General features: G+C 33.9%; 1 protein-coding gene and 1 long non-coding RNA gene across 2 annotated transcripts; both read left to right on the top strand.

Annotated features, from left to right (window-relative positions):
* The first annotated feature begins 1808 nt into the window (after positions 1-1808).
* On the top strand, positions 1809-10446 carry LOC109619415 (uncharacterized). Its single transcript, XR_002200182.3, has 3 exons — positions 1809-1947; positions 8694-8862; positions 9584-10446. It is a non-coding gene; the product is annotated as an uncharacterized lncRNA (long non-coding RNA).
* Positions 10447-10868: 422 nt separating this feature from the next.
* On the top strand, positions 10869-18429 carry LOC105333455 (uncharacterized). The gene is made up of 11 exons (XM_011436444.4): positions 10869-10980; positions 13413-13442; positions 13555-13605; positions 13788-13835; positions 14102-14152; positions 14827-14892; positions 15998-16072; positions 16161-16391; positions 16749-16912; positions 17154-17279; positions 18245-18429. Exons 1-11 carry the CDS (start codon positions 10947-10949, stop codon positions 18347-18349), a joined length of 981 nt encoding a protein of 326 aa, XP_011434746.3. The 5' UTR covers positions 10869-10946; the 3' UTR covers positions 18350-18429.
* The last annotated feature ends 131 nt before the right edge of the window (positions 18430-18560 follow it).

Genomic DNA, 18560 nt, shown 5'->3' with positions numbered 1-18560 from the left:
ATCAGCTTAATTTTGAAATCTGTAGTTACTAGCTGTCGATCACTGCCTAACACTAACATCCTGAAGCGATCTTCTCCATTTACAACAATATGGTCTAACTGCATGAATTTTGTCTCTTCTTCCAGGTGATACCCATGTCAACTTGTGTATTTTTTTGAGTGGAAATAATGTTCCAGTTGTCACCAAACAACACTGCTAGTACCACTACCTTAATTTCCCATGACTCGTTCATATCCGGTGTCGTCTTAGCCTACTTTTGCAACAAAATATCCCACGATGATGGTTAAATCATGTTTTGGAATCTTTTCTAGCTCAGCCTTTAATGCATCATAGAAGTATAGTTTTGTTTGGTCTTTACCTCATTTGTAGGAGAGTAGACTTGTATGACAGATGTCTTAATAGGCTTTGTGTTGAGTCTCGCCCTTGTCATTCTCTCACTAACAGGATGGTATTCTATCAAGGACCTAGCTGCTACTTTTCTCAGAACAAGTGCTACTCCCTCATGATGTCTACCATCTCTCCTGCCTGAGTAAATGATTGCTTCATCGCTATTTGTCATTTCCCCCCCCCCAAAAAAAAATATGCCGATCCATCTACATTCACGTATTCCTAAAATGCGTGGTTTGTTGTCCTTCATTTCTGCTGTTATGAAGCAACGCCATATCTATCATATTAAAAGTCTACTTGATGAACATGTAAATATGTAGTACAAAAGCGTTTATAGACTGCCAAATCAGTGCACTATAAAATATACTATATAGTCGGAATGCCCAAAATCAACGTACATGTATTTGGTAAAAGCAATTTCTCATGGAGTCAATTTTTATAACTTAACCGAATCATTTTTTATTGCATGACTTTAGATGCGAGAAAAGTGTCATGGATTTTACGTGAAACACGTTCGGACGAACATGAAACTGGATCTTATTGTTAATTATAGATTTCCCTTGCCACCGCCTCCTTCTTTACATACAAGTAGTCTTCACAATTGGGTGACATATGTGACATAAGCACCCACAATCTGTGATTAATACATGTAAAACTATTCTCAAACGTGAACAAATTCCGTTCTGTCTTCTTATAAACCCTGGTTAAATGCAATATACTTGTTCATATTTCCCAAATCTGTGATACACTGATACTTGATACATTTGTACGCCTAAGCTCATTTTGTCACACTTCATCGTAACGCTCCAAATTATATTCGCTTCAGTTTGAATAAGTAGGGCATTCAAAAGAATCGACGAATCCTATATAGGGCAGATATTGATTGAACGTATATTCAGGTTTTCGTATGAGAACATAAGAATCATGTTAATCAACCTTGGGGCGACGACGATTTTTTTCCCTAATATATTACAGATCGTGGTAAAAAAAACAAAAAAGAATATACAACAATTTGTTTCAAATATATTGTAAGTCCTTTAAATGTAAGTTGTATTAAGATGTAAATATTGATTCATATTGTTACATTAGTAAAAAAAAATTAAGATATTGCAAATTCAAAAATTTTGATTTAACAATATTTAAAAAAAAAACTTATATAATACATTACTCCTTGAACAAAAAATACTGGAATTTGAATTTAATTTTCACAAAACGGTAAAGAAATTACCGTAAATCTTGCAACTGTACATAAATGTGCTCAAATTCTGATTCCGATATCTCACGCAAATCATTGTCCGCCAATTCACACCCCCTCCCCAACAATAATCGACAGAGGTACAGCTCTCTGTCTTAATGAAAGGCTAAGTCGTGGTGTTTTGATAAGTGAACTATCCTTAAGAATAAAACAGAAAAGAATAAATAGCAAACGCTGTATGAGACAAAAAACATTTAAGGTGAGGTGACGGGATTAGATGTGGATCGATTCGGAGTATACTTTGCTGCGTCCAGCGTTTTTGTTTCATTTCCAGAGGAAGCCCAACGACAATGTTCACTATTCAGGTAAGCGACCGATTATACATCTTTCATACATGTTCATAAACCATATGAGGTTAATGAAATAGTTTAGGCAAAATTGAATTTTAATTAAAAGTCAAATTTGGTGTATGATTCAATGAAATTATCGCTATTTATAATACAAGAATGTGTTTTATTGTTTTATCTAACTATTAGAATATGTGACTATTCTAGCCATAAGCCATTATTTGGTATTTGGGTTGAGCTTTACGATTTGAATATTTTTCGATTCTTTAAAGAGAGCTCTTGACCAACAATAAAATATTCTATAAACTTCTTTTGTCATTAACCATTACTTAGTAATTAGTTATATACTTAGTTGCTGTATTTTTCTTTTCAAGAGGTTTAGACAGTCAAAAATGGCTTCGGCCACCTGAACTTTTTCAATTGATATTTTTATTGAAAAGCTGACTAAAAAAAAGCATACTGGTTTAATTTCGTTTCTATTTGATTCCATGGATCAGCTACGGTATCAACCTCTCGTAAATACTGTGTACAGGAAAATATTCGCCCCCGTTTTATTTTCGCCTCTTTCGCCCTCGTTGTCAGAGGGCGAATTTAAGACTGGGCGAATTCTATGTTACAAATAATGTCTCTGTAAACACAACTGCAGCTGGGCGAATTCAAGACTGGGCAAAACTGTATGCAAGTGTAGAAGAGCGAAAATAACACTGGACGAAAATAACCCTGTATATACAGTACATTGGAATTGATGCATAGAAATAGTTAAAACACACCCATGTGAAGAAGTTACTGGTAGGGGTAGATTTGCCCTTACATACAAACCTTTATTATACTAACTTTATACCGATTTCTTACTTCAACTTTCCTCGCCTTGAATTTAAACTGAAGCAAAAACGTTCTCTACTTTAGACGGACGTTTTTTTAATGATGCCAAGTTCAAGTTCATTTATTTCACTCAAAACATAAATTATGTTACATGATGTACCGAGAAAATAATTACAAAAGGATATAAAAAGTACCAACGCAGGGGTAAAGTATAGTATATAGTACTTGTATAGTAAAGCAGGTTTTATTAAATACTGTCTTAAGTGTTTACCTAGGAGAATCGACCAACTGTTTTTGAAAGCCGCATGGTCCGATTTTTTGGCTATTTCATTATCAAGAAATTTAATTTTCGTTCAAACTGATCATCTTAGAACGTTATAGAATTTCGTCCATTCACTCCAACAGAATCGGTCTCCATTCAAAGTTAAATATTCAATGTAAAAAAAATCTTTATGGGCAACACAAAAAACAATATATAAATAGTGCCTGTTTGGGAGGGTAACAGTTGAAATTGACACCCCGAGGAAACGATTGTCAACCGACGCGAAGCGGAGGTTGACAATGGTTTTCGAGGGGTGTCAATTTCAACTGTTATCCTCCCAAACAGGCACTATTTATTTTATTATACTGAATGTCTTAATTTTAGAAAATTTTATATTGCTTTTATATAGAAGTGACGTGAATTCTGCGGCGAACCGTACGCGCATAATTTACGCGCATGTAACAATTCGTTGTGTTACCCGTTGCTAAGTGTGTTGCTAACGCTGAGGGTAATAGAACGGATTATCAGCTGCGTCTAAACCAATCAGATTTCAGTATTCAACATGAAAGTATAATAAACCAAAAATGTAACATGGGAATGTTTAATAAAGGGAACCGTTGGGTTTCGTCTCTGAATAATTAGGTTAATTAAATCCGCATGATATGCATAGATTGTGAATAAAACAAACTTCAGAGATATTAGTGAACAAAATGTACACGTTCTAGTTTTGTTTGCCAAAATTAAACATTATGACTTTTATTTATAGCGATGTCAAATAATAACACAAGATTACAATCATATACCCGCCTCGACGTCATGGGCGAATATTGTATGTGAGGCGAATTAACGCGATATCCATTTATGTCGTTTCTTTTGTAAACAAAATTTTGTACAATTTTTTTTCCTTAAAATATTGCTGAATTGACCGGGAAAACTACTGCAATGCCTATTATAATTCACATACTTAGCATAACCATCGTTCAAAGGCGTACAATAATCGGACCAAGCAGCTTTAAAAAGAGTTACGGATTTTGATGTAGACATATTTTAGTATTCAATCTAAATTTTAAAGTACATTGTACTAGGATTTCTAAGATAGTTTTCATTAAATAGCTGTTTTCTTATTGATTGCCATGCAATAAGGGACCATAAACGACGACCTCCAATCAATTAATCTATTACCAGTTCCGTTTTACAACACGCCCTCTTACTGAGAACTCAGATTAGTGGTATCTTATATTTCTTAATTTCCTACAGGAAACTACCCGAATTTTTTAATTCCGGTAGGAAATACTTTTATCATCTAGAAAATATTATTGCCTCATGATTTTTGGGAATGTCCTGAAGAAAAATGAATTCTCCTATGGGTATTATTATTTTCTTATGGATGGGATATCAATTTTAAAAGGTAAACTATATATTTCACCTGTTAGGTGAGAGACATTAAAAACAGAATGAGCTATATGTTTTCTTGCCAATGGTCTATCATTTGGTTTATATGAATTTTCACAAAATTGCATCTTTAGCGGGTGCAAAATTAATGCCACCTTGGCGCTGGCATAATTATCCGACGCAGTGCTAAATGTTCAGTATTGTTTTATTTGCTGCTATTTAGGACCCAACAATGACGTTTTGCAGCAAATACCGAAGTAATTTGACACTATTTTTATATCAAATATAACCACGTATCGCTTGGCTACGAATCCAGGATTAAAGAATGTGACGTCATAAATTTGACGCTGATGTGTTGCATCCGCTTAAAATCGTTAACACTACAAAATAACGATATAAGACCAACGTAAATTAATAGTTGTGGTATAAACGTAGAATAGATGAGATATACGTAAACAGTTTCATGAATAGAACATTTGCTAAAGGCCAAAAGGCAAATCTAGCTGCCATACTATGCAACACTTTATCACGCAAAGCCAACTTGACGGAACAATTCGTCGCTTTGTGTAATCGCGACGTCGACGTAAAAGTCGTTCACAAGACAGAGCGATGGCGCTCTCTGTGATCTGTTTACACGGGTAGGTGTCGTTAGCAAGACGATATGTTTATAGGAAAATGAGATAACGTAGCGACGTACCGATTTGTGTAACAGCGCAATGCGTGGAGAATGGCAGCATCGCGAGAGGTCGTAATAGCGTGACAATGTGGTTTGTTATACCCCTGTTATTATATAACTCTATGCGAAAAAAAAGTCCAGCATTTTGACTGTTGGACTGGAACTGTTAGATTGGAACTGTTAAAATCGACTGTTAAAAAAGACTGTTGACCGGTGACGTCACATTCCGCGAAAACGTGTCATTGATTAGAAGGGGTATAACAAAACAGTTGTTGACTGTGTCTCGGGCAACAGGTGATCTGTCGGACTGGCTCGCAAACTGTTGCCCGCGGCCTTCGGCCTTGGGCAACAGTTTGCGGGCCGGTCCGACAGATCAACTGTTGCCTTCTACCCCAGTCTACAACTGTATAGTGTTACGACTGAGTCGATAACGCGTGAGCAAGTAGTGCGAGGCTACGCTAATGAGACGGCACTTGTGCAAAGTTAGGTTACTGTGACTGCATTATTATGTTATCTGTATTTTGCAGAAGCGACGGCGTGTTGTGCGAAGTGATGTTAGTAAACATGGCGTGTTGTATAATAAGCCATGTTAGAAAACATGGCGTGTTGTATAATAAGTCATGTTAGAAAACATGGTGTGTTGTATAATAAGTCATGTTAGAAAACATGGCGTGTTGTATAATAAGTCATGTTAGTAAACATGGGGTGTTGTATAATAAGTCATGTTAGAAAACATGGCGTGTTGTATAATAAGTCATGTTAGAAAACATGGCGTGTTGTATAATAAGCCATGTTGGTAAACATGGCGTGTTGTATAATAAGTCATGTTAGTAAACATGACGTGTTGAATGAAAAGTCATGTTAGTAAACATGGCGTGTTGTATAATAAGTCATGTTAGAAAAACATGGCGTGTTGTATAATAAGTCATGTTAGTAAACATGGCGTGTTGTATAATAAGTCATGTTAGAAAACATGGCGTGTTGTATAATAAGTCATGTTAGTAAACATGGCGTGTTGTATAATAAGCCATGTTGGTAAACATGGCGTGTTGTGTAATAAGTCATGTTAGAAAACATGGCGTGTTGTATAATAAGTCATGTTAGAAAACATGGAGTGTTGTATAATAAGTCATGTCAGTAAACACGGCGTGTTGTATAATAAGTCATGTTAGAAAACATGGCGTGTTGTATAATAAGCCATGTTGGTAAACATGGCGTGTTGTATAAAATAAGTCATGTAAGTAAACATGACGTGTTGAATGAAAAGTCATGTTAGTAAACATGACGTGTTTTATAATAAGTCATGTTAGAAAACATGGCGTGTTGTATAATAAGCCATGTTGGTAAACATGGCATGTTGTGTAATAAGTCATGTTAGAAAACATGGCGTGTTGTATAATAAGTCATGTCAGAGAACATGGGGTGTTGTATGATAAGCCATGTTGGTAAACATGGCATGTTGTGTAATAAGTCATGTTAGAAAACATGGCGTGTTGTATAATAAGTCATGTCAGAGAACATGACGTGTTGTATAATAAGTCATGTTGGTAAACATGGCGTGTTGTATAATAAGTCATGTTAGAAATAATGGCGTGTTGTATAATAAATCATGTTGGTAAACATGGCGTGTTGTATAATAAGTCATGTCAGAGAACATGGCGTGTTGTATAATAAGTCATGTTAGATAGACAGCATGATATCTGATTGCGCGCCTGCGCGTTGTTCGAAATTGTTATTAGCGCAACGTCGCTCATGCTAATTTGAATGTGTTGGCATGCGAAGTGAAGATAAGGACACAGCGCGTTTTATAATGTTAATGCTTTTTTGCTTATTTTTTGTTTACTTAGCGGGGTTTTCTCCACGTACTTTTGGGCGCTAATGACTGTATCCTAATACCATGGTTATGCGTTCCTGCCATATACAGTCAATACCAAATTAAGCAGAGGGACTAATATAGAACAATTATGCTTCGTGGTACTTCTGGTATTGATAGTTTGTGTCCTTAGAGCCATATTAAACTTATAATGAAAATATTGAGTTTCTGTAAACCTTTCATGATTTCCAACATTATAAGAGGTATGACAACAAGAACATACTGTGCTTAGTACACTTAAAGTGGTATTGGACACCCCATATTGTGACGTACTTCATTTTGAAATAACTCATAATATAAAGTATAATTTCATAATTTTTTCTTCAGTTTTGTTACTCAACAGTGTAGCGCAAGGGGTTAAAGCGTTAACTATGAATCTGTCAGTCATAAGTTCAGGGCTTCTATAATTTTTACCTTTCCAAAAAAAATTTTAACTTTTTTTTTTGGGGGGGGGGGGTCATATATTGTAGAATTCGAAGATTCTAAAAGCTGAAAGTCTTTTGATTATAATGTACTTTTATCAATATTAATATCGACAGGTGTCCGATCTTGATAATATTGGTAAACACGAACAGTTCTCTCTTTCGCTACTATGTATTTAGGTTAAAACCTTGATTTTTATTGGGCGCCGTTTAATATTTTTGAGGTATTTTGTGATATCAGGTAATGATTTTTTGATATCAAGATTTCAAATTTTTGTTATCAGAAAATGATTTTTTGATATCAGAAATTCGAATTCTTGATATCAGAAAATACGAACCATTCTCTGATATCAGAAACTCAAACTGATTTTTGATATCAAGAATTATACTTTCTGATGTCAAAAATTCAAGTTAAGTGGCGAATTAATTTCACATATTTAGTAAATGCTCCCTTGACCCAAATGTAAATTGCTAAACTACAGTGCTCGATTTGCATTTTAATATTTGTTGTTTTTATTTGAAGATTTATTTAATGTAAGAATTCAATAAGTGTTCTGGTCTTATGTATTGAAAGCGCTTATTGTAGGCCTGTGTTATTATGTGGACGAACATGCCAAAATGAAATCAGATATAAAACTAGGTATACTTTATTATTCTTAACAGGCATCTAGAGGTTTGAAACAAAATTTCTTACGAGTTACATCACAGGGAGCATTCATTAAGATGATAGTAGTTTTATGTAGATCTTATTTTCTGATATTGAGAAATCGATTTACTGATATAAGAAAATACAAATGATCTTTTGATATCAAAAAAGGATTTTCTGATATCAAGAATTCGATTTTTTGATACTAAAAAATCAACTTTATTTATTTATATAAAAAAATTTATTTTGTGATATCAGAAAATCATTTTTGATATTAAGAATTCTATTTTATGATATCAAAGAAAAATCTGATATCACGAAATAGATTTTCTGATATCAAAATTTTTATTGACACCAAGAATTGTTTTTTGATATCAAGAGTTTGAATTTTTAATATCAAATATTTATTTATTGAAATCAGAAAATAACTAGAAAATATTAAAACGGCGCCTAATAGATTTTTCACACTAAATTTCATTCTAAGAGAATATTCAGAAAATCAACTAAGAAATGAGATTTTTTTTTCGTCAAATGGGAATAAATACCCCAAAAATGTAGGTCTTGTGAAGTGCAGATCTTTTTTTTTTAATTTTCATACATTTTCATGTATGATAATTTTGTTTCTCGGAAATGGTTTCACAGAATGGTGAAGTAAATTTCCTTCCTTGTAGATGTTTACCCTCCTTTGTGTGTTGGGCATTGTGAACTGCTCCCTTACCTGGGAAAAGAAAAATATTGGCGACGAAAACTATTATAGAACATACCTACCCAGATGGATTCAGATGATGAACAGATTGGCCGCTAGGGGGCTCTTGTCTGTTTCTTCCGTACAACAATATGGTAAGGACTAAGCTTTCATACTAACAATTTCATCCTAATATAAATATTGCTATTGTATATATTTAACCGAAAGCTTTCCCAGGAAAGCGGAAGTATTTTTGTTCTGTAATTTTTGTGTACGTTATTTTATGTAACTGATAACAACAGAATAAGAATAGAACTCCTGAGTACTACCAAGCTTGTTTCGTGTCCTCTCAAGGTTATCTTTGGCCATTGATAAATTACGTCTCACCGAATTTTGGACAACTTGTTTTTGGTTCAAGTGTATTTCCAAATAAGCATGACTTTTAATGAGACTGTTTTTGGAATCCTATACCAAACACAGACGGAAAGAGAAATCATGTGTATAAAGATTTTAAAGTTTTTAATGGAAAAAATATGGTGATTGTAATTTATGTGAACACAAAATCTTGAATTTTTTGGGGGAATATGAAATTTTGTGAAATAAATTAATGAAAACTCATCACAGTTTCCGAAAATGTAGTTTTGTCTACAAAGTTTACTCTCGACGGTGCCATATGTGACGATGCATACTTAAATATTATTTGGTTTACATCACTAAAACATCTGCTCGGTCAACCGATGTACATTGTAATGTTTGCATACATGTTTTTCTACTTTTTCTACCATTGTCATTCAATTTGTATATGTGGCTGTAGTGAATGTAAGTATAAAGTATACTGAATATATATATTCAATTGATAATTGTCTGGTCTTACAGAACAGTTTTTGTCAACGATTAGACCCTTGATCGACAAATCAGACGTTTGAGTGGCGTACAGACCCAACACTAGTGTCCCAATTTTACATGTATATCCTATAGTTTCGTCGCCTGGCTCCATTGTAAGCAGTTTAACTAAAGACATATATTGCAACAAATAGTGTTAGAACCATTTTAACAAGAGTTTGGACATTGGGTAATTGTGTTAAACAGCAAAGTGACGTAGGCCTGTCTATTTCATTGTCAGTCGCTCAGCCATGGCTCTCTGAAATCAACAAGATTTGTCTGACTTTTGAGCTAAGACAACGCAATCGGTGCATATGACGCTTGAAACTGCGTCATTTTTAACTTGTTTTGACGCAAGAATTAGATAGCTACGTCCTACTGAAAGTCCAAGGTCTTGTTAGAATGGTTTTATTTGATCCTATGTTATGGTGTTTATATGTATGTGTTTATCAAAATTCTTGAAATGTTTGAAAAATGTGTCACTAACTATATAATAAACTTCACTGTAAAGAGACAAACTTTTTTCTTTTGTATATTATACATGTACTACTTTATTGATGGTTTAATGATAAAATGAAAATTTAAAGTTGTATCATACAGAACTAACTGAAGAATTCAAATTGCATTATATGAATTTAATGCTTTAAACGCTTATGCTTTAAGTTTTGAATATGAATTTTCTTTTCAGATTGGTCTGTGTGATGCAATTCCATAATACCGGTATCTTTGAATACTTGAATTGGTATCACACAGATCAAATGAAAAATTCATTTTATATAATAAAGATGTGAATTGTCTTATTTAGTGTTCTGATTGTAATTTTTATATGTATAATAAAAATTAAGATATTTTGTCAAGTTGTGTTTTATGAATGTATATTATGGGTTTCTTTAGAGAAATTCTTTCGCTTTTGAAAAGTTTTGTTCGTTCATATTTTGAGATGTTGGTTTAAAAAGATCTTTGCTTTTGAATCGAAATTGATTCGGATTGAAGTAGCCTATTTTATTTTTACATATTACACTTTTAGCTTGCAATCAGATCATGGATTTTCAAACTGCCTAAATTGATATTTGAAATCGTAGAAACGAGAAAACGCTTTGAAACTACCAGATGTTAATTACTATTCTATTAATTAACACTGAAATATATTATATCTATTAAAAAAAAGTTATGTAAATAAACTTTTTAAAAAGAAAAACCTGAGTCACAGATCTGGACATAACGTAAACCATTCTGTAATAAGAAATATACATGGCAACCCATGTGAGAGCGAACGTGACTGCCTTATCTTACATATCTATAAGTGGATAGCACTGCATCAGTCGTGTCGCAGATCTGCCAAGCTATTCATATCACCATGGCTGTCCGGTTCTTTGTGCTCACCCTAACAGGTATCTGTTTATATTTATGGACATTCATATCACATGCAGTCTCTGTAGAAACCAATGCATTTGACCGATTTTCATGTAACGCATTAAACATGTATCCGCTTCTCAGTTATTTGCACCCGTTTCTCTTGCTTTCCTGTATTGTATGCCATATCTTATCCATTATAAGACTTATAAATTTGTTGGAGAATCAAAGCAGTAATAGAACATCAATGAATTTGAAAATTCCGTGCTTCTTGACTTCTAAGTGGTGTTTGAAGGTATGGGAAAACTTATCAAAGCCGACATTTAGATTGAATGAAAATTTTCAACCTTAACTAAAAATCCCAACATGTTAGCCACAAATGGATGTATGTTTTTAAAAATAAGATTCTAAGACATTTGCTGTTTTCTCATGAAGCAAAGTAAACAATTTAGTAAATAAATCTATTGACTAAGATATATACATGTGTACATTTACTGCCGTAAGCTGATGGAAGGACCTAAATTATTGTTGCAAAACGCTTCGGAACAAGACCACTAGAATGCGAGTGTTAAAAGAGATACTACACGAGGATTCTATATGTATGTTTAACATGATAACACACAGTCTAATCCGCCTGATTCTGGTCGCTCACGTATGACGTCACTTACGTAAAGAATTTTTCATTTACATCCGCCTTCGAGTTTCACTGCCAAATGTGAAACTGAGGGTAAAATATTCAAGAACTGTTCTTGTTGACACTGACAAAATGCGCAACCAAAAGATTGCATTAAATGTGACACCATGCGCTCTTATCCCAATACATGTAGCTGATTTGATAACGTGTAACCAGACGAACGTTATTTGGCATCACGCATGACAGGTTAATCTATTTCGCGATTCTCAGTCGATTCGATCGATATTAGTTTTAGTAAGATCGTAAACAATAAAATGCATGGTCTTGCGACAGACGTTTATCGTTTTGTGATCGGCCTCGCCCGATCACAGTTGTATCCGGATGATGCATCCTGCAAATTTTACTATTTGCGCACGCATTGCACCTCGCACTATGCTTTGTTTACTATGCTGGAGAGCTTCATGTAAATATTTTTAAATTACATGTAGTTCAACCAAAAAAAAAAATTATTTTCACGCGTTTGCCTTGAAGTCAAAACATTCTTAAAGATAAATAATGATTCAAATCAAGTTTTTTTATATGCTTAAGAATTTTAATCGGAAATACACTTCACTGCTGCGAGTTAAGGAAGGAGTCTTTTCTGGTTTTCGACTTGTCAAACGTAAATTTGATTAATTGTTCATTAAATCAAGATGAAAGGAAATTAAAATACTATATTTTTCTTTCTTTTTTACTATCATACAACTTGGCATAGAAAAATGTAATCAATGTTTAGAATGGAACAAGAACTATATTTTTGGCGTAATATTGGCGTAGGAAAAATTCACATGTTGCGCAATTCAGAATTGCTGCAGATTATATATATATAATGAGTCTGTTTTAGCATTTTAAAAACAATAACAATAATGTTGGATATTTTTTTACTAATGTGAACTAATAATATGATACTTGGGTTTCAGAATATGTTTTTAAAATATGATTTGCCTATCAAATAACACTTTTATAAGCTTTTTAAAGCGCCCATTCTATACATTGATTTTTGTGAAAAAATCACTAAAATCAGTTTTTCTCTCTTATGAAACGGTCAATATATTAGCTTTTCTGTCAATTTATATCTTTATATAAAGTCTTCATAATACATAAAAATTAGAAATATTTTATTATTGGAAGCATAAAAAAATAATCAAAATTTCTTCAAAATTTAAGAAAATTAGAGGAAATGCGGGCTAAGCAATATCAGTTTTAGTATAAATATTTATTCCAATTTAGTAGTATCAGCTGATAGACACTCTCATGGTCTATGATTTCATTGAAGATTTGAATCTTCAAATCTTAAACAAATGTCTACAGAACTATAAAGAGCTACACTTATTTTTATCACTCTTTACGTTGAGGAAAAAGGTAGTGACCTTGACCTGACCTTTATCCGAAAGCAAAAAGGTCAAATTTAATTAAACTGATAGAATCATTAAGTAATATGATCCGTTTGACTGTGTCAAAATTTCATGCATTTCTTATTATAAGAAGTATGTTTGATAATGAAAAGACTCCTTCCTTAAGTTGATTTATTCCTTGCAATATCAGGAAAAAAAGATATATTACATTACAATATTCTCATAACATTATATTGCCATGAAGCTGACCAGTGATATCATATGTCTATCATTGAATACTTGTTATTTCTGCAATTATTGCAACCGTCATCTGCATATGAACCACCAAACAAAAAGCAGATTATTGTTGGAATATTCATGTATGGTGTTTATCAAATGCTTAATTTACGATGTTACTAAATCAGTTTTATGCTTCTATAGAAATGTTCATTTTTATTTTTAGCTTTATCTATCGATGCATTTTTCCTTGACAGTGAGTATAGCGTCATTTCATCTTATTCTTTATCTTAACACAGTTATGTTATAGTTGTTTTAACTTATCGCATGTTTATAACGTTAATACAAAAAAATTCTCAATTTTGCAGCTATAAAACAAGGCCAATATAACTCATACAACAACATTGAGCCATGCAATCGTAAGTAAATGAAATACCCATTCTTCTGCGAGGGAGGGGCAATTAGTTTTACTTAAGCCTGCGTAACAAATTTCATGACACAGATTTTATTATTGCTGCAGTGAATTCTTGACATCGAAATGTCCAACAAATAGAATAGCTTCTTATATCCTAAATTTGATATACCTTTTCGTTTTTTTCAGATATACAGAATCTAATTAATGAATGGGCAAAGCGTCAAGAATATGACGGTGAGCAAACACGCTTGTAAAATACAATTCACAAATGTAGTCGTGTTGATTAAGAATAATCATGATAATGAATTGAGCACTCCTGTTGGTGTCCTCCAGTAATGATAATCTGTAATAATACATGTATAATAAGCAAACACATGTAATTAATATTTCATACTATGAATATATCATCTGAATAATTTTTTTTTAAATGAAGTTTATGTTGATACAAGTCAAAAGCACAGAAAATGAATTGAAACCAATATTGTGCAACATTTTTTCAGCTGTCAGACATATCTACAGCTTTATTCTGAACCGTCAGCGCAACCATAACGGTAAGTTGTACTCACATTCAGCGATCTGAAGCAAGGCATGAAGCATGTTACTATATATAGGCATTAAGAGGGGACTCGGTGGTCGACGAACCAACCATTAGATCTACCGCCTTAAATTTTAAAAACGATTTGTTTAGTTATAAACAAATGAATATGCCTTCACTCGTGTTTTTAAATTACATACATTTTTATACCTCAATCAGATTTGTAGTTAACCATATATATCAATTTGTGAACCATGAACAAATTGTATTGACAACTCTATATACTCCTTATGTACGAATAAAACGGAAACGATGCACCAGGAGGGGGTGGGGATGACCCCCTCCGAATTTTTTTTCAAAATATGTTTTTCCTATGGAAATAATTGTTTTCCCCTAGGAACTCTTTAAGCAATTGTCTATCGTATTATACTTTTGAATTTTTCAAAACATGCACCTTAAACGGTGCGAAAATATCACCTTGGCACTGGCATAATTAAAAGGAATGTGAATTTGAAGTTTTATACAAAATATCTTGAAGTATAGTTCATTGAAATTTCACCCCATGATAATTATTCGACACAGTGTTATATGCTTAACGTTCGGACCCGGGTGGAGGCGGTGTGAAAAATCGAGTGCTCGTATAAACAATACATGGTTATGATGTAACGAGACGACTCTTTTTCACTTTAGACAAGAGATACTCCTACTCAAGCGATTTGGACGAGGCTTTTTATCACCATAACTCGGATCCGGATGGTACGTACCAAAGTTTTTCCATTCGCTAAAAATACTTATTGAATTTAGCACTCTTGTCTTAAGAAGGATAATCCCTTGTGAATAAACGTGAAAACTATGACACTATTCTTTTAAAAATATATTTTAAAATGATGGTGGAAATAACACCCTTCTCAGTACGTTAAAACTGAACAATTTTAATAGTACATGGACACACATTGAAAAATCCGAGCAATATATTCATGTGATGAATAGAGTCCAAGGAATACTTTACATATCATACAAAGAGGTGCCCCGGTCCTGATTATTTTTACTAGCATCAACAATGATGAATTCCATCAAAAGTGAGTAATTGCAGTCTCAATTGCAATATGTGTGGATGTATCGTCAGTGGGTTAGTCCCGATGGGGCAGTCCCGATGGTTTGTAAAAAATCCTTTTCGAAATACTAGCATAGTATTCGTAATATTTAGGGGTTTTCAATTGGGTTTTCCGGTTCCATTTTGTTTACAGATATACCGGTATTCATTGGATTACATGTACATTCCGGTCTGTATCATGGGCGCGTCTTTTAACCACAATGTCAAACATTGCAGTTACCTGTAAATTGTGTATAAAACACGTATAGGTAGTTATACCAAATATATAATGAATGTATTCAATTAATATCATCAGTTCATTGTGGTATCATTGTGATTCATTATGGTTAAAAGACGCGCCGTCTATCATTTGTGCATATTGTGAGGTATTTCTTTGTACATGCACATATTTAGGTTTATTGGTCTCTATTTAAAAACACTGTGCACAAGGTACTCCGGTCCCATACATATCACATATAGAGTGACATACAGGTCTCTAGTGTTCGATGCACTTTGGGATATTCCGATCCGGAAAATTTGCAAATACATAATTATACTGGAGCATTTCGGACGTCAATATCCGGAATAACTCCTTGGAACTTATTTGGAATAAGAGCGGATTTCATAAGTTTAAAATGTTTATGGAAACACTGGTGACTTGTCCGAATGTTTCATAATTTTTGCAGTTATAGAGTATTAGCATGTTCGATATAATATTCTTCTTCTTTCTTCCTTTTGGAATATAAGAATTTTTTTTGTTATTTTTAGAGAATAGGCTTCGAGACCTTATTACACACAACACTGAACCTGGCTGTCTTAATAAGTTACAAACGTTTTGTGAAGGTATGTAATGTCACAAAGCAACATGAGCTGCTATATCTCACAGCTCAACGAACCAATCAATTTTATAATCAGGTGATTTGTACTGTAGGTCTTCTTCATATCCAACAACATTCTCACGTGACAACAACGCACAAACCTACGGAGAAACCAACAGAGAAACCGACGACGACCGTCCAGGTAACCACACAGCCGATCACCACAAAGAAACCAGTTACCACCACTATGCCACCTGCCACTACCACCATGCCACCCGCCACCACAACCATGCCACCAGCAACCACTAATATGCCAGGAAGCACATTGCCTCCTCTGAATCTCAGTAAATATCAGTACTTTTGATAAACCATACTACAATATTACCAAACTATAAGATATTTAATATACTAGTTCCATAATCGTTGTTATATTGTTAAAATATTGGTTTTGTGCTGTTCTGGTAAAATAAATTTGTAGTATCAATTTTTTGGGCATTGATTTGAGAAAACGGAATGGACAACGTCCAAATAATATTTTGTAGATCGTGCATACATGTGTATAACCAAATTATTTTATTTCATATCGATACCAGCGTGATGAAATAAAAACAACAAATTAGCATACTAGCATACTTCTGTTTAATTACCATGCATTTAGTATATTTGATAAGGTAGTTAATCTTATATGTTTCTTCTTATAGAGACATGTGATCCTCTGGCCTTTGTGATGGTTCTTGCAAATGGAAACCAAGTTCTTAACGACAATGCCGGACTTTGCACGGACGGGACCCACAGTGCACCCGAGGCGGTCGTCATGCAGACCTGTAAGGCTCCGGCACCCTCGGCATGGACCGCCGGACCCAAGGTAAACAGACGAGAACTTCCGTTTGAGTGTACTTTTGAATTTACTAGTCGACATAATCCAGGCGTTTACATGTACATCCTGTATTTGTTGGAAGGGGGGATGGGGGTTGACAAAAATGTAGGTCTGGATCATACTGAAGTCTGCACTGTGCAATGGTGCTTACTGACCGAACGTGATGATACTGAGGCCTGTCAGGAAAAGCGAGGACTAATAACTTGACACACTTCCTTTTAATTTTTAGGTGTTGGAAAACTGCGCCAGGATTCCTGCGTACACACCGATCGCCACGTTTGAGTTTGGTCAGTACAATCTGGACTCTTCCTCCCTGTCGGGAATCTTCGTGGAGTGCACGGATGACGGGTTCAAGGTCAGTGTTGTATATTCTTATTGGGACTTCCCAAACAGAGACATTCACTGCGAACTATTTACAATGAATGAACTTTGAAATGAACAGTGAACAACGTATGAAGACTTGTTAAATCAAATACTTGTAAGAACCACACTCACAGATTCGTTAATCTAGGCACTGTAAACTATTTAACCTTTATTCAGAGGTTAGGCTTGCAAAACGAGGTCCTATAATCAACAAAATATCAGCAAGTTGGTCCATGGTTACATTGCCATTAACAGGTCTCTTTTTGTTTTGTGTACCCATAAAGTCTGTCCAAAAATGTTTATGCATTTGGACGATTTTTAATTATCATATAAAATGCACATACATGTACCTGTAAAAGAAGTGCAATTGAAATTGATGAATAGGAAAAATATCCAGAATATCTTCAGCTACACATTTTCGTTTTTCACTCAAATATTTGTAGTTACAAAAACAGATTTCTTATGGATATTTATAATGGGAAATGTTAGATTTTGATGTCATTTGGAATACCTCGCACAATTTTTCATCGATCTCGTCCCATCCGGGTACTTTTAGTTTTATTTATGTTACAATGCAAAATCCCCGTAAACATTTTCTTTTAAGCTGTGTATTGAAATCTGACAAGCTAGAGTGGGTGTTTCAAAAGAGAAATAAAAATTTTTTATACTGTTGAATGAACATCGTACGAATCCTGTGATATTTATATATATATTTAATAATCAAAGAAAATGCATTGCATTAATAACTTAAGATAGATTGTAATAATTAAATGTAAGATGCTACGTACGTTAATCTAGAATAGGTCAATCGAACCCAGCCTTATCTATATTCCACTATAGTTTAACTCCATTACCAGTAACAGAAAGCAATAAATATATTAGTTTTATACATTTTCTTTGACTTTTGATTATTTCTAAGGTGTGTATATCGCTAACTGTTGTTTATCTGTTTATTAGATTGCGGCACAGCTATGCGGACATGGTCCAGAGATCTTCACGCTTCACAGGGGCGGCTCCACTCTGCGACAGAATCCCGATAGTTATTATGTCATTAACATATAAAAATTTCCGGAGGGTGTACCTCGTCTGCATATTATTCATTTACAAAGAGCACATCAAACAAATACATCATCTAAAGTCTGTGCTTTATTCATTTGATCATTTGAACCGAGAACCTCTGCAAGCGTTTGCATATACATGTGTATTCCATTAATGAATAAAACAAAGGATATCGTAAAATGCGGTAAAGGGATACAAGTTATTTTAAAAAGTC

This window comes from Magallana gigas, chromosome 5 (assembly GCF_963853765.1).
Source record: "Magallana gigas chromosome 5, xbMagGiga1.1, whole genome shotgun sequence".
NCBI classification, from domain to species: Eukaryota; Metazoa; Mollusca; class Bivalvia; order Ostreida; family Ostreidae; genus Magallana; species Magallana gigas.
This window is presented reverse-complemented; position numbering and strand designations above follow the sequence as displayed.